The sequence below is a fragment of the Hemibagrus wyckioides genome, linkage group LG01, assembly GCF_019097595.1.
Source record: "Hemibagrus wyckioides isolate EC202008001 linkage group LG01, SWU_Hwy_1.0, whole genome shotgun sequence".
Lineage (NCBI taxonomy): Eukaryota > Metazoa > Chordata > Actinopteri > Siluriformes > Bagridae > Hemibagrus > Hemibagrus wyckioides.
Genome location: NC_080710.1, coordinates 18,384,984 through 18,404,535, shown reverse-complemented (window position 1 = coordinate 18,404,535; position 19,552 = coordinate 18,384,984). Strand labels below are relative to the sequence as shown.

Here is a 19,552-nt window from a genome sequence, read left to right as displayed (position 1 = left end):
AGCGAAATCTTCACAGACTTGTCTCCATTATTTGCACATCCTTTCACATCATTTTATTAGTTGTTTAGAAAAGTTCAAGTTTTAACTTAAATATATTCATAGTGCAAGATCAGCTTGATTCTTTTGTTCCTGAAATGCTGCATCACAAAGACCTTTTTCCTGCAAAATAACATTCAAATAGTCAGCTGGGTCATGCAGTCAGAGGACATTCGTACAGACTGGGGCATAAGTTACCTTTATAATTCTCTGAACAGCTAACAGATCCTGAAGGATTGCATCACACACAGCAATCTTCTCTTCTACAGACACTACCATTGTATCTAAAGCCTCAGCATCATCTGAAAACTGAAAAATACAGTTAGACTTTCAGTACACACTATATCACCAAACGTTTTGGGACACCAAATCATTGAATTCAGGGGTTGGGCTTGGCCCCGGCCCCATAGTTCCAGTGAAAGGAACTCTTAATACTTCAGCATACCAAGCTGTTTTAGACGGTTTCATGCTCCCAACTTTGCAGGAACAGTTTGGGGATGACCCCTTCCTGTTTCAACATGACTGCACACCAGTGCACAAAGTAAACGCCATAAAGACATGGATGAGTGAGTTGGAGTCCTGACCTTTGGGATGAATTAGAGTGGAGCCTTCTCATCCAATATCAGTGCCTGACCTCACAAATGCACTTCTAATGAAGTGGTCAAAAATTCCCATAAACACACTCCTAAACCTTGTGGAAAGCCTTCCCAGAAGAGTTGAAGCGGTTATAGCTGGAAAGGGCGGGCCATCTCCATATTACATTCATGTGCATGTAAAAGCAGACGTCCAAGTTTTGGTCTGGCTCAGAGGCTCTGCTCAAATTCATCCCAAAGATGTTCTATGGAGTTGAGGTCAGGACTCTGACGTTCCTCCACACCAAACTCACTCATCTTTATAGTCCTTGCTTTGTGCACTGGTGCCTGGAACAGGAAGGGGTCATCCCCAAACTGGTCCCACAAAGTTGGGAGCAGGAAATTGTCAAAAATGTCTCAGTATGCTGAAGCATTAAGAGTTCCTTTACTGGAACTAAGGGGAGGATTAATTTGGAGGATGTCCCAAAACTTTCAGCAATATAGTGTATATCCTTGTTAACAGAGGAACTCACCTGAACTTCAGCAGAGTCTGTCAGCTCTCTGCCTTTTGGTTCATCTGTAATAATTTAAGTCATTTTGTAAAGTTTGTTTGTTATTAAAAAAAAAAAAACACATCCTGTTGCTCACCTGCACGCGACTCCATCCCACTTCTAAATGAGAAATTACTCTTGAGTTTAATTATATAATTATGCTAAGTTAATTAACTTTAATTACGTCACCCTGATGTAGTTAACCGGCTGCACGTGTCAAGGCTAGTCTGTCAGTGAGTGCCTTATTATCGCAGGTCATTATTTATAAACCTGAACATGTCTAACCAGGAACTTCTGAGCTCTTTGAAAAGTTAATGTCTTTCCCCTCTTCCACCAAATCATTTAAAAGTAAGTTTGTTTATATATATATATATATATATATATATATATATATATATATATATATATATATTAGGTTCAGTGACGCTGTTGTGGAAGCCATGTAAACAAGCAGCTCACAACTCTAGGGCAAGTAAAAGTTACTTAAAGTCCACTTTAAATCTGTGAAGTTAGTTAACATAAAGACGCGACAAGGCCAGCCACAGCATACCTCTGTTAGGACTGCTGAAGGTTTAGAAATGATTTATGGCTCTATTCAAAACCGCAAGCCTGCTTTGAATTACGCGCAGTTTCCTTAGCATCAAAACTACTTAATTGGGTACATTTGTATTAAATTGATCACTTGAAATGACACAAAGAAATCTTGCCAGGCGTTATAGATACATAAGCACGTATACCAAAACCTTTTAAAAACTATAATGCTCCTTTTGGGAGCTAGCATTTATATGAACATCACGTTGCAGTCCTGCCTATAGACACAGGCTCTGAAATATACCTTCACATTTTCACCTGGACTGTCGTGAGTTCATAACGGATATTTCATGTTTTTAATGCATTTTGTGGTATAGAAAAAATGATTAGTTATTAGGTTATTATGGTGATTTGGAAAGAAAATGTAAACGATAACAAGGACATTGTTTATCGTTCTCAACTGCAAACAATGTGCGTGCGTGTGACGTCAACGAGACGGAGTAGTAATACCAGATTCGGCCACTAGGTGGCAGCGTGTATATAAGAAAGTGTCAGTAAATTGTAAAATGATTTGAAACGAAGTTTCAAGAATTTATCCAGGAAAAGAAATAAATACTATTTAAATAAAAACTATTTTATCTCGTCTATAATATTTTGCTTAATACTTCGATTTTATTGCGTTTATTTAATGAGTTTTGACTCTTTACAGTTTGCTTCTTTTTTTCTTTTTTTTTATAAATGTGTACAAATGAAGTTATATGTTGAATGAATGAGGTGGTAGTAGTTTAATAAACGTTCGCTTGAAACTTTTAATATAGAAAGGACTTTTATTTTGAAATTTCCATGCCGCGCTAGTTCATGCTTCCCGGTTGAGTTGTGGACCATGCTGTAGATTGTTGAGACGTGTTTGTCTATGAATGTATGTTCACTTGCTCGCACCTTGATCTTGTCCTCACAGCTCTCTCTTCATAATCCAGTGAGAATCAGAGGCATGTGTAAGGAGCCGAAGACCTCAGTGCTGCGCTTATTACCGCCGGCGCAGGGCAGACACACGCCAGGTGAGTTCAGCCGGGAGCATGATGCAACTTCGGTAACGTTTGTGTGTGTAAGCAGCTGATTAAACAACTTTATAAGTAAATAATTCAATTTCACACGTGTTTATACCCTTAAACCCGTTTAAATGGGCGTGTCATCGCTTTATAACTCGGTTTGTTGGTTAAATAAGAGGATAACGTGCTGTTGGCTACAGTAATTAATGGGAAAAGTCCACTCCTAAACAGTAAATATACTGAAACCCTTGCTCTGTGTGACCGAGTCTGGTGTTTTTGTTGTTTGCTGTTATTCCTTTGAGAAATGAGGTGTCATGTGCCGCGCTGACGTCACATGTGGACGCTCGCGTGTAGTTACTGTGGCGTTTAATAGAAGAAAGAGATGACGCAATATTGAGATGACAACCATATGTCGTTGTTGGTGCTTAAAACAAAAGGAATCATTTTCAACGACATGGCACTGTCTTTCTAATTTCCTTAAAGCAGAAACAGCCAAAGTTGATGAAGTTACAGCAGAGACTCAGCTCAGATGCACTGTATTACCAAAAGTTTTGGGACACCCCTCCAAATCATTGAATTCAGGGGTTGGGCTTGGCCCCTTAGTTCCAGTAAAAGGAACTCTTAATGCTTCAACATACCAAGACATTTTTGTCAATTTCATGCTTCCAACTTTATGGGAACAGAACCCCTTCCTGTTCCAACATGACTGCACACCAGTGCATAAAACAAGGTCCATAAAGACATAGATGAGCGAGGAGGAATGGAGGAACTTGAGTGGCCTGCACCTGACCTCAACCTGATAGAACACCTTTGGGATGATTAGAGTGGAGACTGCAAGTCATTCCAAAACGGGGACATCTGCCTTTACATGCACATGAATATGGAGTTGGCCCGCCCTTTGCAGCAGCTTCAGCTCTTCTGGGAAGGCTTTCTGCAAGGTTTAGGAGACTATTCCACTTGACTATTCCACTAGAAGAGCATTTGTGAGGTCAGGCACTGATACTGGACTAGGTCTTTTTTTTTTTTTTTTCTTTTCTTTTTTTTTGTGTAGCCAGCTTATCAGACCATTGCACAACTCATTAGTCGTGTCAGATGTGTTATGTGAGAGAGAGATATTTATGATATTCATGAATTATCTGCTGTTATGTTAAGCTATTCAAAGTTGTAAAAAAAACACCAAAAAAAACAGCACATGGTACTTATGAGACTAGGTGTATGCAAATTATACAAGCTTCTCTGGTTCAATTCATATATATATAATTTTTTTTTTTCCTTTTTTCTTTCAAACACAGATAGAACACAAATCCTCCAGTCTACACTACAGGCTCTAAAAGAAGGCAAGGTCATTGCTGTTCCCACTGACACGATCTATGGCCTGGCTTGCCTGGCTCAGAATTCAGAAGCTATCAAGAGGGTGTATGATATCAAGGGCAGAAATGGCAATAAGCCTTTAGCCATTTGTGTTGGAGAAGTACAAGACATATACAAGTGAGTTTTCTGTGATTTTTTTTTTTATGTTGCATCCATTGTCATGTGTAAATTACTGCAACATCCTGAGCTTGTTTTTGCTTTTAAGGTATTGTAAAGTGACTGTAAAAAAAGAGCTGCTGAATGATCTCCTTCCTGGACCAGTCACTCTAGTTCTTGAAAGGTCTGAAACACTAAATGCAGACCTCAATCCATTTACTAAGGTGAGTCTACTGTCACAGTTATGTCTGTAATAAATGTTAACAGGTGCACGTGATAACGTTTTGGGTTTTTAATTTTCTCTCGGATGTGTTACTCCCTATAGCTTGTCGGTGTCCGCATCCCAGACCACCACTTCATGAGACGCTTGTGTCAGCTGTGTGATGAGCCACTTGCTCTAACCAGTGCAAATATCAGTACACAGTCCAGCACTCTTGAAGTTAATGTGAGTAAAGCTGCATTTGTTTTCACTTTCTAAGCAAATCTCACATGGTTCTGCTTTTTACTGATCTGCCACTCATCCGCATTTATAAATAATTTTTATATTTTCAATATTTTTTCTACCTGTATAGTTAAATTGTATTTTTTATTGTAATTCTATTCTTAGTTTGTTTTTATTTTATGCAGACATGTCCTGGAATTTAACTGCATGCTGTACTATGTATGGTTGCGTGTGGTGATAATTTTATTATTTATTTATTTATTTTTATGATTTTGCTTCCTAGGAGTTTGAGGATCTGTGGCCAAAACTAGCCATTGTAGTGGACGGTGGCCCAATAGCAGATCAAAGTCGACTGGGCTCAACAGTTGTGGACCTCTCAGTGCCTGGCAGATATCGCATTATAAGACCTGGCTGGTAAGCATCCTGCCATAAATCATCTAGAGTAACTTTATTACTGCTACCAAAAGCAGGCTCACTGGTGGACAAATCACCAGCACGGGTGCCTGAGACAAGCAGATTTCATATCTGGGCTATTAGTTCTTCATAATCATTTCATAGTTATTTATAGTTATCCAGTGAAGCATCAAGACCTAGAGTTAATATCTAAACCATGTGACTTATTTTCAATTAGTGTGTTTAAACTTAATACTCTAATTTACCCGTGTTAAACTCAGTCCATGATCTGATTTTATGTGGCCTGCGAGAGCTTAAAAGGCATTTGATTTACTTGAAAAAAGACCATGCTACTTTACAGTGTACTATAACCAGAAAATACATCTCCCACAATGCAAGTCTATTTGTGACCTGCAAAATGAGCACATCCTGCCACTAGATTGCAGTGATTTTTAACTAAAACGGTTTTCTCACAAGTTGAAAAAATCTACAAATAACCCCAAATATCGAAGAAGAGAAAAACTGATGCAGAGGAATACAGTTTGTCGGCATTTTGATACCGAACACGAGCCAAATATGCCGAATTTAGCTTTCAGGAAAACCATTGAAGGTGTAACTGCTCCACTCACTACTGTCTCGTCACAGTGAAATGTAGTGCGAGAAAATGAAGAAGCTAGACACAGCTCATAGCCGACGTATTGGATGTCACTATGTGACTGATGACACAAACATAAAGTGCTAAATTAGAATTTATCAAGTGATAAATCCCATTAATTTCCTTTATTATACACGGTTAACTAGCTAACGAAACATTGTTGCATTATGTTAGCTACAACATTTTATCCTAATCAATTAGATTTCTGGAAAAACTAAAACATTTCACTGTGCATCATGCTGGAATTTTTACTTGCCCTGTCGGGTAGCTAATAAATTTATGATTTGTCCTTCCCAACTATAACTTCTCATATAACTGCTCATTTATATTTATATGTTGCTTTTGGTTATTTATAAACCTTCTCCCAAAATCTCCTCTTTTCTTACAGTGCCTGTTTAGCCACAGTTGCTATACTTGAGAAGAAATATGCGTTACTGGAGGATTCTTCCAATTAATAAACATGAAGTGATCTACTATTATCCCGCTAAAACGCACAAACAACTTTCTGGATTTTAATTTATTTGTTAGCTAAATATATGTATGGTTAGAATAGTCTTGTTTATGTGATATCTTTCTCTTGTCTGATTTTTTTTACAGTTTAAGGGTGACATTTTGGGTCTCAAACAATTTATTAGCTTGGAATATAGTGATCATTTTCTCAGACTTCAAATACAGGTCACTGAACACTCAGTTAAACACTTAACAGTAAAGTGCTAATTTTAAAATTGGGAAATGTTTTACTTAATGTTTTTTTTTCCTTTTGACTTATTTGAACTTTTTATTGTTACTTTCAATGGTTAGTGGATTTATATCTTGAAGATGCAAATACAGGTTTATTTTAAAGTTGATGGTACAGTTATCGTTGTACTAAGTTGCACTGAGGACCAAAGATGATTCAATAATTCTGTGCATTATATTGAAAATGATCTTTGGTGCCATTTCACAATATAAATGAAAATGAATACAAATAAAATCATATTTTTTATGTATGTACCAATCTTTATGAATGATTTTATAGAAGAAGAAAACTGGCTCTATGGATTCAATACATTCACCTTGATTTTACTTAAGGGGGAATAAAAGCTGTGCTACGTGGAAAGGACAGATACTAACCTAACAGTGTGTTTCTGTGATTAATTGAAGGATTAAAGGTTAAAGGCTGTTTCCCTGGAGAGTGGAGCATTTCCTTGCTGAATACACAAATTAGTCACCTCATGGCCTTGACTTTACATGGGAAGTCGTAAGACTGCTTAGATTGGATGGTGCAGATTAAAAAGATTTGTAAAATGCAATTTCTTGATATCCTTGAAATCTACTTCCACTGTTTTGTAGTCTTCTTGTTGCTTCATCTGAAGGTAACTGCCCTGGTCTTCCAGAGCACAAGGAAGTAAATCCTATACAACATATCAAATATACTGTCCTTACCAAACGTTCTCCCTTTCAGCAGGACGTAAGAAGAGGTTGGATTGAATGTCGCCTCTTCCCTTGTAGACAGGGATGGAGTGATAGCAAAATGGTGGTGGAGAGAAAGTGCAAGAAAAGCTTTGCTGGTAGATGCAGCTAAGTATAAAAATAAATAAATAGTTCAGCAAAGCAGGTGCCATAATCTTGTTCAGATATCTGAAAAGACTGAGGAGTTTTTAAATGTTTTTTTTAAATTAAAGTTGGTTTGTGTTGTGCATTTTACAGTGTTTTGTCTGACAATTTATTAAACTCATTGGTGGGCCGTGCATTTCACACCTAGGCCTTCACTGGTGTCCTTCCTGAATTAATCCACCTCTATACCATCATTATGATGCCACGGCAATAGATACTAATCAACCGGTAAAAAGCAAAGTAAAAAAGAAATTAGGCTACAGTATTTCACAACTCACAAGGAATAGTCAATTTTATTACAGTCTGCCTTGAAAATGCATTTGTAAGGATGTCTGCGACCAAATTGATTTTTTCTTCTCTGTCAGCCATTGTGAGTTAAAATATATATACACTACTCACAAAAAGTTAAGGATATTTGGCTTTTGGGTGAAATTTATGGAAAATGTAAAAAGTTCACACTACAGTGATATATCATGAAAGTAGGGCATTTAAGTAAAGCATGCCATGGTGATTTCCTCATCTCAAACAATTTATTGAAAGAAAAGCCAACAACAGTGGTGGGTATACCACAACAAAAAATGTCAATGTCTCAATAATTTGTCATGTGCCCTTGACCATCAATTACAGCTTGACAACGATGCTGTTCATGAGTCAACTTATTGTCTGCTGAGGCATGGCATTCCACTCTTCTTGAAGGGCGGCCCTCAGATCATTGAGGTTCCGGGGTGCAGGGTTACGAGCCTCTACACGGCGACTCAGCTGATCCCATAGGATTTCTATAAGATTCAGGTCTGGAGAAAGTGCAGGTCACTCCATTTGAGGTACCCCAGCCTCCAGCAGCCGTTCCCTAATGATGCGACTTCGATGAGCTGGAGCATTGTCGTCCATGAAACTGAAATTAGGCCTGTGTTGTTCATGCAGGGGCACAATGACTGGATTAATGATGTTATTCAGCTAGTATTGGCTTGTCACTGTACCAGTCACAAGATGTGGGGCAGCTCTGTATTGAGTAGACACACCTGCCCAGACTGTCGTCCGGTGACAACAGTGGCTGATGCATAGCGCTTTCCTTGACGTCTCCAACATCGTTGACAGCCATCATTTCTGCTCAACATGAATCGACTTTCATCATAGAACAGCACTGAGGCCCACTGCTCCCTCGTCCAGCATAAATGCTCCTTGGCCCATGCAAGACGATGACGCCTGTGCCTGGTGGTGTGGTCAGGTACCCTTGCAGGTCGTCTAGCACGCAGACCACGCTGATGTAAATGGTTTTGAATGATCTGACGTAACTCTTGGGTGCCTCTCACCTCCCTTAAATGTGCCTGGAGTTGAGTGGCATTCATCATCCGGTTCCGCAGGGCACTGCTCACAATGAAGCAGCCATCAACGTGGGATGTGGCCAAAGGACGTCCACTTCTATACCTTTCTGTGACTCTTCCAGTCTCTCTGTATCTCTGTCGCAACCTGCTGATGACACTCTGTGACACTCTAAGCTCAGTGGCCACTTCCCTCCGAGAACATCCTGTTTGAAGCCTTGCAATGGCGAGGTACTGTTGATCAGTTGTTAGGTGTGGTCTTGGTCTCATGATGTCAAAATGTGAACAGCATGATGAAGAGAACTGTTTAAATATCAATTCTAATTGAACCAGAAAATTTATTGGTTGATTCATGGATCAAACACCAGTTGTGAATTTTGCCATTAAGCACCTTGTTAAAGAACAGCAAGTTATGCAAAAAGTACTGAAACACTGAACAGTTGGACATGTGCATTCAAAAGTGTAGAGAAGGTCAAATTAAGTTCACCTGTAAAGGTTATAGTGCATTTTAGGTGCATCCTGAAATTTCATCTGAAAGCCGAATATCCTTAACTTTTTGTGAGTAGTGTATATTTTACTTAGTTTGTGCAGTTCCCTGCCTCTGACTACTCCAATTATCCAGTCAAAGGACGGGAAATTGCTGACATAATCGTATGCCTGCTAGATGGCCCCAGTTACGCAAACTCGAAATCTGATTGGTTAATGTAACAATTTCATTGCCACTTATTTTAAGCTACGGGCACCTGCACTATAGATTCTGAAGGCATTAAGGCAGATTTGTTTCACCCTGGTAACACATGATGTCAGCCACTGGCTGAAATATGAAAAACTGTAAAAACTCTCATCATAAATATACACTACTGGAAGCAGCGCAACCAAGAGCTATGAAATGTAGAGAATAGACTATTGGGAATAATTTAATACAAATTCATGGAAAAATATATTAAAGTCAGTGATTCAGATCACTGCTGTTTAGGCCAGCAGAGAAGGCCTTGCTGGCCCTGGCGGCCCGTCACTGACTAAACTATATCAAGTTACTTTTCTGCTAGCAAAGATGATTAGCTGTTCAAAGGAATTCTCATGAACCTTTGATACTACAGTGAAATTTGTAGCACCTCCATGGCTTTGCTCTGCACTTTACTACAAACAACACACACATACTGCTTATTGGTACACCAAATATTTTGGTGGGTCTTTCTGAATTTCTGGTTGTATTGCTAACTTTTTGTGTCTTTAAAATCATTTGGCAGTCAGAAGAAAGTGTTTACCAATCACATTAATGCTTTATTAAAGGCATTACTGAAGTATACAAAAATGATCTAAATACACTTCACGCTCATGCAGTTATCTAGTCAGATTTTGTTTTGTTTGGCAGCACTACAATGCAAAAAACAATCTTACAGATAGAGCTCAAAATCTTTAGTTAATGTTCACAGCAAAAATGAATGAAGAAGAAAATGTGATTTCAGAAGTTTTAAGCACTTTTCTCTGACCTCTCTTATCAACAAGGCATTTCCACAGAACTTTGTATTATTTTATTTTTTTTCACAATTCTGTTTAAACTATAGACTGTTGTGTGTGAAAATACCAGATCAACCATTTCTGAAATACTCAAACCAGCCCATCTAGCACCAAAAACCATGCCACTTTTTCTTCATTCCAATATTTAATGTGAACATAAACCGGAGCTTTTGACCTGTGCCTGTGCTATTTTTTTGCATTGTGTTTCTGCCACATGGTTGTCTGACTGCATAAATGAGCAGGTGTACAGTTCTTACACAGTGAGTCAGTGTTCTGGACAAATGTAGATGGCCAATATAAAGCAAATTTAAAGGGCTGATTTTTGTTCCCTGTCTGTCCTTACATTTTGCTAAATGCAACAAATCCTCCTGCAAATAAACAGCTAATAAAATAGCTGTTTAGTAATAAGCTCATAAATAAAATGTTCTTGAATTGTGAGCTTTGAATTCATTTTTTTGTGCAGATCAATGTTATTCATTCAGTGTATGAAAGACCATCAAGGCATTCTTTTCTGGGTCACATAGGTTCAGCACATGTAATGATAATATATGTAACATTCTGGAATAAGATTATTTCTTTTAAAGATCTCTGGGCTGTAACAGGTAGATGGTACACTTTTGAAACTTGCCATGCCATTCTTTTCATCATAAGGGTTACTGGGAAATGTAGTTACTAAAGATGAGCTAACTGGGCTTATGTGACTGGTAAAAATGTTTTGAAGTTTCTTATTTATCATGCCTATATACAGCATCCTACACCAAAACAAAAGGTCTGTTCCAAACTATTTCAAACAAATCCATGTCAAACAAGCCATCGCTCTTTCTCTTTACGAAACTGCTCAACCCATGTCCTGGTTAGTTCTAGATAGAGATCGGGCTCGTGCGGCTGGTAGTCCAGGTACACCCGCCTGATGGTCTTTTTAGGTACCGCCCTCTCAATCTGTGTGCCCTCGTGCCACTCGTTGAAGGAAGTGATGGAAACTATCTCAGGCCTCACGGTCAATGCTGCTTGTAGACCAGTTTCATAATATCTGCCGTTCACTCTGTTGCGAGTGTTGTGGTTGTTCCAGGGCCGTATACTGGTGTCAATGTAGCCAGGGCCCACACTTGGCACAAAGAGCAGATTGTTGCCATCACAAAAGGTCTTGAGGCCCTTCCAGTTTTGATGAGAAGAGCCATAGGAGAATCCGTTGGATGCAAAATATGTATACATCCCATCAAATCCTCCGGCAAGGATGTCATGCTTGTGTTTCTCATCCACAATGAGTGCAATGAAGACACCATCGTATTGGGTTCCACGCAGACTGTGAGAGCCTGTGGAGGTTAGTAGCTCTGCCCAAGCCTCAGTAGGAGTCAGGTAAGAGTCATAGATATAGAAAAGAGGCAGCACTTTCCCATTGCTGATGCTGAAGCGGTAAAAAGCCCCATGATCTCCATACCTAAATGCACATACTGCGTTTAATTTACCCCAGTAACCAACATGAGCAAACTGTTACATTTTTATGCTTTATGCTTTACTTTTAAATGTCAATGGTTTCTTGCACAATGTTACAAAGTACAATGCAAACTAGGTAAATATTTATGTAAGATATGTCAAAATTAAAACCAACCTGTCGATGATGTATTTGACGTTGTTGTGTAAGCTATGATCAGTCCTTCCTTTATAGGCCTGGATATGAAACGCCACCTGGAAAAGTACACAGTGAACCCTGGCAAGCAAGTTCCTTTAGTAATGTATTGCAAGACCTCCTTAATCGTCTGATTAATTCTTCTTCCTTTCAATACAAAAGCAAACACAGAGCAAATGTAATGTGCTTAGATGTTCGTGCAGCAGGCTTGGTGTCCTTGGTGAGTGCAGTTACATTCAAAAAGGCATTCAAAAATCACCAAGGTAACCAAACTGTGTAAAGTTAAAAGACCTCACATCTGAAATGTTCATAATCGTAGCTGTACAAAATGTTCAGAATTAACAAAGAAAGATGTGTCTTTCCTTCTGAACAAAGGGCTTAACCTCTTCAAATTTTAATTGAAACTGAAAGCCTTGCACCAGGCACAAATGTACTCATGCAGCTATACCATTAAGAATTTGGCTTTGTTTTCAGGTTCTTTGTGTTGTATTACAAAGAGCTTTAACAAGAGCTATAAGGTAATTTTTTGGAAATGAATACGTTATTCAGACTGGACAGATAGTGTATTCAAAGCAGATTCTAAGTGAGATATGCACTATTGCTGCTGTTTTTGCTTTTTTTTGCCAAGTATACAAAAGTGTCTGGACTGGGATAACCACAGGAGGTTTTTAGTTTTATGTGGGTGCAACATAGATTCATTTCATTGTCTGTACCACTTATCCGATCTACCCTCGGGTCACAGGGAACCTGTGCCTCAGGCGTCATCAAGCATCAAACACCCTGGACGGAGTGCCAACCCATCACAGGGTGCACACACACTCATTCACACACTACGGGCAATTTAGAGATTCCAATCAGCCTAGTAGCATGTCTTTGGACTGTGGGAGGAAACCGGAGCACCAGGACATGCAAACTCCACACACAGTAAGCAGGAGCGAGACTCAAACCCTGGATGCTGGAGGTGTGAGGCAAACGTGCTAACCACTAAGCCACTAAGCCACCATGCCGCCTACAATACAGATAAAAACCTCAAATTTTATATTTTAGGAATAGAAACATAAAATCAGTAGAAACTATTGTGTCCAGGTACATGCAAAAATATTAACCTGTGAACAGCTTTTCAAACAGTCCCACACGCATCTCTTGAGTGATGGAGCTGATTTCTCAGAGCCACAAGTTACAGACCATGCTGACAGAGGTGGTATTTGTGTATCTGTGTTTTTTAAATAAATGTTTTCTTGTATTTCCACTGGTGAGATTACCAAAAGAAAACACCTTTTGTTTTAGGCTCAATTTAAACCGACTTTGGGTTTAAATACAGTTAGATATACAGACATTTAGAGCACTACCTGGAAATGTCACTGAATGAATAATTGTCAGGTTCCTGAAACAAGATGATTTTTGCTTTGAGACAAAGTGCATTATCATGCTGGAAGTAGTCATTAGAAGATGAGTAAATTGTGACCACAAAGGGTTGCACATTGACCGGTATTAATAAGTGTGCCAAGAAAACATATGCGTACACCATTTTACTACAATTATACCATTAGGCCTGCATGTTGGTCCGTGGATTCATGTTGTTGGTGCCAAATTCGGACCCTACCATCTGTATGCCTCGGTAGAAATTGAGATTCATCAGACCAGGCCAATGAGTCAGCTGAATAAAGAGCATAGGTTTAGATCAGGGTCTTCAATCTTAATCATAAAGGTCTAGTGTGGCTGAAGGATGGAGAAAAGACTGCCAATAAGATTGATGACCCTTGGTTTAGATCACTTAAAATATGATTATATAATAATAAGACAGCATGAGAGAAACAGCATGGGAGAAGCTCCGCAAAGTAATGAACATAGCCATTAACATGATGAACATCAATATTTCACAGAACCAGTGAAACAACAGTCCATTTACATAATTTTTCCTTCTCACAGTCTTGAAGTTTAATTTTTCTCACAACTTACTCTGGCAGATTTTCCCCATCTGCCAAAAAATGTGTCTGTCTAAAATTGCCATAATGGTTAATAGTTGTTAATAGAAATGAATGTCAGATTACAGATCAACCTAAAGAATCTCCCAGAGTAAAGTGTCTTTTTTAATGCTTTATTGTCTATGTAGCCAATGTGTATGTGCTACTGGAAGATCAGTTTATATGCAGATAATAGATATTCTGGGGCCAACCAGATACAGTAAAAGAAATAAGAGTATGATTTACAGTCCCTGTAGCTTTCCAGATTAGACATATAAAGTCCCTTATGTCATCATAAAACTGCAGCTGAAAGGTACTAATGGATTGAGGTGATGCAGGCCACGACCATTTTTAGTCTGACACGTTAAATTAATGAGTACGGGACTTTGGAGGGGGTGGAACTACACTCACTTACCTGGTGTTGAATCAGTAGATAATGGCAAATGACTATATGTATAATGATTTTAAAGTAAAGCCTACTTCATGCATGTCCAGACATTTTACTCTGTATTAGAATATCTTTGTGCTGTTGTAATATTCTCGGTTAAATGTAATGATTGCTCTAGCCATCTTGCAAAGTCAAGGCAAAAAGTAGTCCAAGCAATAAATAGCACTGTACATACAGATGTTTTTTTCAGGTATAAAAGAAGAACAGTAGACTGCAATAAAAAAAATTGTTTGCACAGCATTTTTAATCAAAATTGAACTTTCTTCAGATAATTGTAGTATGTTTCTGATTTATAAGATAAATTCAGCCTTTATGCTGAGAGTGGCTTTTGATGATTGATTAAAAGAAAAAGCCATTTTTAAGTTCTACTAAGCTTACATCACAAAAATCTGAAGTCATAAATTCTAACAGTATTTGAGATATTTAAAAACATAGCTCATAACAGAAAGCTAGGGACAATTAGGTACACCAGTCACCATAATTATTAAGGTAGTTAACAGATAATATTAGGCACATTTTCTGCAACGGAACAAAAGATCCTACCTAGTAAATGTGAGGCATATAAAACAATGATGGCAGCAAAAGTCAAGTTTGTACTTATAGTGCCCTTCAAAAGTATTGGAATGGCAAGCTCATTCTTTTGCTTTTGCTATACACTGAAGACATTTGCATTTGAGATCAAAAGTTGATCATGAGACATTAGATTAGCATTTATTTCCAGGTATTTAAATCTTGAACTTAGAGGATGACGCGTTTATCGCAAAAACAAAAGAACTAGCATATAAGTGCTAAATATATTTTATAACATCTAACTGACAGAGTCTGACAGAATGTGCACAAAGTAATTAAATGGCTCAACCGATGGTTTGTTTAGGCCAAGCTGTCTCTTTAACACTTGTTTTATTAAGGTAGCTAACTAATGAATAAATCATGCTCTGTGAGACAATGCCATTATTCTCTGATTTCTTCTTATTTGAAAGAAAAGGCATAAATTAACTAGGAGATGTGACCAAAGAGTAACCAAATTGTTTACAACTGCACAATATTTATGGCAAGAGCATAAAACCTATTCCCACATTACTGAATACAATGTCTGAGGTAAGAATATACTACAAAATAATTCAAGATAAAAAAGCTTTACTTAGTTTAGGTGTCAATAATGTTTAGGTGTATTACTGTTTTGGAAATATAGCTTCATTGTTGAATATTTTAAACTACAAATTCTCTGCTTACTTTTGTCCTATAGAATATTTCTTACAAAATTTTTAACTGTGGACTACTTGCATACTCACAGCCATTTCTTATCAAGATATCTTTTCCATGAAATATATCAATTGACTTTACAGTGAAAGACCACAAAGTCTCAACAAGTTGATGGGGAGTGCTAAAATGAGCAGGCACTGAGCAAACACACACTGTGCATTATTGATAGGGCTCAGGTGGAGAGCTGCTGTTACACATATCTCTCTCATCATTTACTCTTAGATGTTATTCTTAGGCTGCCTAGCTAGCTGCTCATTATGAGCAAATAATACATAGCACTTGTAATAATGTACAGATATATAAATACATACATTTTTGCTATTCATCTCATATTCAACTCTTAGCTGCTAAAATGCACTTAAATAATCCCTTCGGCTAGGTTTAGACAAATTAGAAATGGGAGAATTGTCATCAGATTTTTCAGTGAACTATTCACTGAACTTGTGATCATAATAATTGATGATGGACTGAACATTTTACCATGCCATCTACAATCTACTATTTCTAAGAGCTGCTTCAGCCACTCTTAATTAGCAGGAGAATTCTGATGTTACATGGGTAGGATTACGAAGGAGAGTAACCCAACCCACAGACCACAAAGGGTAAAAGTTTGATGAGGGGCTTTATATAATAGCAGGAGGAAAGGGAGAACATCTGCTTATTGAAAGTCATCACTATAACAGTTAACCACAGCAGTTCCTCAGCCCCTATACTACTCATTACGCCACTAATGCAAACACACGCACATTACACAGCACTTTTAGTAACTTCTTGCCATATACAGTACTTTCTAATGTGCACGCAATTAAGGTGTGAACAATGCAGCTATACATGCTAATTGAAAATGACATGCTTACTTTTAAATTGTGCCTTAGTGCAGCATCCAGGATCCATGGTACCAAATCTTCAGAAGGCTCCCCATGATCATCAGCCAAACCCAGAGGATACCAGGACAGCACCACCACACCTTAGAGATAATGTAGGTTCACTTTACAATGCACACCAACACTCATGCCAAAAAAGTGTAATTACAAATTCCTTTAATTAAATGTAATTAAAATAGATTTAATTGTGAATGTTTTGGCATATTTCATGTGTCACAGGACCCACAAGTACCATTACGCATGTGTTCAGGCACTGAAACATTACCCATGGACCCACTAAATTAAACAAAAGGCACCTAAATTAAATTATTATAACCATGTCATCAAAAATAATGACTGTGGATTAACAATATGATCATATTAATGGTGTTGTATTAATGATATTTTTAATATAGTTTAGTTGTATTTGCATCAGCAGCGTGATTTAAATAGTGTTGATAAATATGTTAATTAGGTGTTGTGTGACTTGTCGCAGTAATGCTCTATATTATACTAGAAAGCCAGAAATGTGGAGCTGTCCACTATTTGGTGCTGAATGTTTTACTGCTAGTGGAACGTAGTTTGGTAATGAGGTGAACTTGTTATATCGTAAATCCTAAATTTCTTTGAATAATGCAAGATTAAGAAAACCTCATGTAGCCTATAAGACTGAGAGCTGTTGAGCAGATAAACAAATATTCTTTTGGCAAGACTCTGGGGAAATGTTTACTTCTTAGAAAAGTTCCGTCTAGTTCTTAGAACCTCCCGTTGCTGTCTTATTAAGAAAAACACCGAACTTCCGGTATGCAGTCAATAGCATTCTGCAAACGTGCATAGCCAATAACATAACTCTCGCTATGGTGACTTAGCCCTATAGCATGCTTACTTAAAGAATAATGTGAATAAAGATTTAAGTTGCTTGATGACTGGTACCTGCCCCTGCCGTGCTAATTTGCTCCATGTGAGACTCCAGCACTTCCGGATCCCTGGAGCTATACGGCCCCAGTTCAGGATAAAAACTCGAGCCGATGTCTTCAGGGGGAACATGCCTTCCTCTCGGATAACTGGCAGCGATTTTAGGGTCCCAGTGTGGCACCAGAACATGGTCCCAATGCAAGTATCTCTCATCCGTCTGCGGGTTCCCATACCAGGTGTAGTAAAATATATGGACGTCGTAGGATACACCTCTGTCAGTGGTTGGGTTTGAGCCGGCTGGTTTTGCGTTACTTGCTACAACGCGTTCCTGACCGGCCGATGACAGGACATCGCTGACAACGACGTGCCTGTCAACTTTCGCCCCCTTGATGGGCAAAACGTCCAGATCCGAGAAGCCATCACTCGGCTTCAGAGTCCTTAATCCCATCAGAGTCCCAAGCACGAAGAGCGCGAAGAGAATAAGAAGAACGCAAGATCTTCTCCGTAGTCGAGCCATGTTTTCAGAAAAAGCACGTGAAAAGAAAATCAGAAAATGAGCAGGCGACAGTTTATTCCGAGGGCGATAACTACGCGTAAATGAACACAAACGACCTCATCAGCGTGATGAAACTTGCTCAGCCGAACAGCACTTTAACATGGGCATTAGGCTATCTGTGGACACAACAGAACTGCATAATGAAAACCTCTACATGGTTGCGGAGTATAGTTCAAAGATTGCGTTACTGCTGATCCATACTTGAGGCTAATACTCTGATGGCTACTTCCACAGGCAAAACAGCTCAATATGAGAAAGAAAAATAAACACCTAAACTGTGATGGTCTCTGATGAGTATTAAAGCCAAAGCACAATTTCAAAGGTTGTGTCTCCACACTTTAGTCCCATATCCGGTAAAACCTGCACTCCAATGAAGGTGTTGTGCTGGCTGCACAGAAACGATCACCATAAATGACAAAGCTGAACCACAGAGGCGTAACGGCTGTGTATACAGAGCTTTCCCACCCAGTATATTATCCGAGCAGTCTGCCAGCACTAGCAGTTGGACATCATTTCACTGTCGCTGCATATTCCGTGCGCGCTCACCGCGTGCCGCTGAAGTTTCTTTAAAAGGGTGCGCGCGCCTAGGGGGCGGTGTTTCCTCCGGTTCATTTAACGTAAAGGTCAGCGCAATGTACTGAAGATGTGCACGGAACATTTTATCCCTCACTCTATTATATCTATGGAAACGCTGAAAGAACGTGTTCGGAGGTTGAGCTGATGTTTGTCAGAGCAGAGGTCGGTGTAATGGATTGATTGCCTATCCAGAGACCAAAATTAAGAAACATTGAAATGTGGTCAGTTAGTAACACCACGCACCATGACACTTACCCGGATAACGCGGTTAATGATGAATGAATGAATAAATAAAGGAATTAATAAATTAACTCTAGGACCCATCATTTGGAAACTAAATTTAAGCGGTGCATACTATGTTTAGACATACACATTTCTAATTATGACATACACTACAAAATGATAAAACTTCAAAAAATTGAAGGTTAAAGAAGGTTCAACATACCACTGGACTTCAAGTATGTCTCCACTGCTTTTCAGGTTCAAGACTGGTGTGTTGGAATCAGGGATACATTGGAATATAGAGTATACTCCTAGACCATTGTAAAGAAAAAAAAATTCTATGCCTGAAAGCACATTGGCTGAGCAGCTAGAGATGCTGTTTTACAGCTCCAGGATAAAAGTTTGTGTTGAGTTTTGCATGTGGGTTTCTTCCATTTTCTCTTCTTTCCTCCCATTCCTGCATTGGCCATGTTAAATTGCTCCTATAGGTGCGAAAATGCATGTGCAATGTGCCCTGTGATGTCCCATTCAGGGTGTATATATGCATCACACTCAGTATCCACCATGACCCTAACCAGAATAAAGCTGTTGAACATATAATGAATAAAGTAATTAAGCAAAACTTGTCTTTTCTTGAATATTCTGTGTCAAATTCATTATTTCATGTTGTCAATAAAAATGTGCTATTATTGGCTAATTCAATAGATGTCCAGTGCTCTCCTTTTCTACACATTTTATACTGTGTTATAATGTTTCGGTAGCATGATCCTACAGGATCCTATATTATTCTCTCATACTTGTTTGAGCAGATGCAGAAAAAAAAGCCTCCAGGGTCTGTCATCCTGCTTCAGCATCTTCATTAGGCACTGCAGATGCACTGATTAGCAGTAGCATAACTGTAAGCGTCATCACTTCAGGAAAAAAAACATGATCAAGCACACAAAAAATGTAACCTACAAACAGAGTGTACTTGAAATGTCCACTTA

General features: G+C 38.6%; 2 protein-coding genes and 1 long non-coding RNA gene across 3 annotated transcripts; 1 reads left to right on the top strand and 2 right to left on the bottom strand.

Moving 5' to 3' along the window:
* Positions 1-22: 22 nt before the first annotated feature.
* Positions 23-1,275, bottom strand: LOC131351110 (uncharacterized). Its single transcript, XR_009204339.1, has 4 exons — positions 1,257-1,275; positions 1,142-1,185; positions 235-345; positions 23-159 (listed from the first exon to the last, which is right to left on the bottom strand). It is a non-coding gene; the product is annotated as an uncharacterized LOC131351110 (long non-coding RNA).
* A 1,253-nt stretch (positions 1,276-2,528) lies between these two features.
* On the top strand, positions 2,529-6,689 carry yrdc (yrdC N(6)-threonylcarbamoyltransferase domain containing). The gene is made up of 6 exons (XM_058397917.1): positions 2,529-2,748; positions 4,032-4,227; positions 4,316-4,430; positions 4,532-4,651; positions 4,932-5,062; positions 6,085-6,689. The coding sequence occupies exons 1-6, from the start codon at positions 2,604-2,606 to the stop codon at positions 6,149-6,151; spliced, it is 774 nt and encodes a 257-aa protein (XP_058253900.1). The 5' UTR covers positions 2,529-2,603; the 3' UTR covers positions 6,152-6,689.
* Positions 6,690-7,800: 1,111 nt separating this feature from the next.
* Positions 7,801-18,301, bottom strand: LOC131345305 (glycoprotein endo-alpha-1,2-mannosidase-like protein). The gene is made up of 4 exons (XM_058378170.1): positions 17,231-18,301; positions 16,292-16,401; positions 11,742-11,818; positions 7,801-11,570 (listed from the first exon to the last, which is right to left on the bottom strand). Exons 1-4 carry the CDS (start codon positions 17,727-17,729, stop codon positions 10,934-10,936), a joined length of 1,323 nt encoding a protein of 440 aa, XP_058234153.1. The 5' UTR covers positions 17,730-18,301; the 3' UTR covers positions 7,801-10,933.
* Between the last annotated feature and the right edge of the window lie 1,251 nt (positions 18,302-19,552).

Coding starts and splice junctions, on each gene's coding strand:
- yrdc (XM_058397917.1), top strand. CDS start 2,604: ATGAATGTATGTTCACTTGCTCGCACCTTGATCTTGTCCTCACAGCTC. Junction 2,749..4,031: donor GCAGGGCAGACACACGCCAG/GTGAGTTCAGCC, acceptor TTTCAAACACAG/ATAGAACACAAATCCTCCAG. Junction 5,063..6,084: donor CGCATTATAAGACCTGGCTG/GTAAGCATCCTG, acceptor CTTTTCTTACAG/TGCCTGTTTAGCCACAGTTG.
- LOC131345305 (XM_058378170.1), bottom strand. CDS start 17,729: ATGGCTCGACTACGGAGAAGATCTTGCGTTCTTCTTATTCTCTTCGCG. Junction 16,402..17,230: donor AATTAGCACGGCAGGGGCAG/GTACCAGTCATC, acceptor ATTATCTCTAAG/GTGTGGTGGTGCTGTCCTGG. Junction 11,571..11,741: donor GTCAAATACATCATCGACAG/GTTGGTTTTAAT, acceptor ATGTGCATTTAG/GTATGGAGATCATGGGGCTT.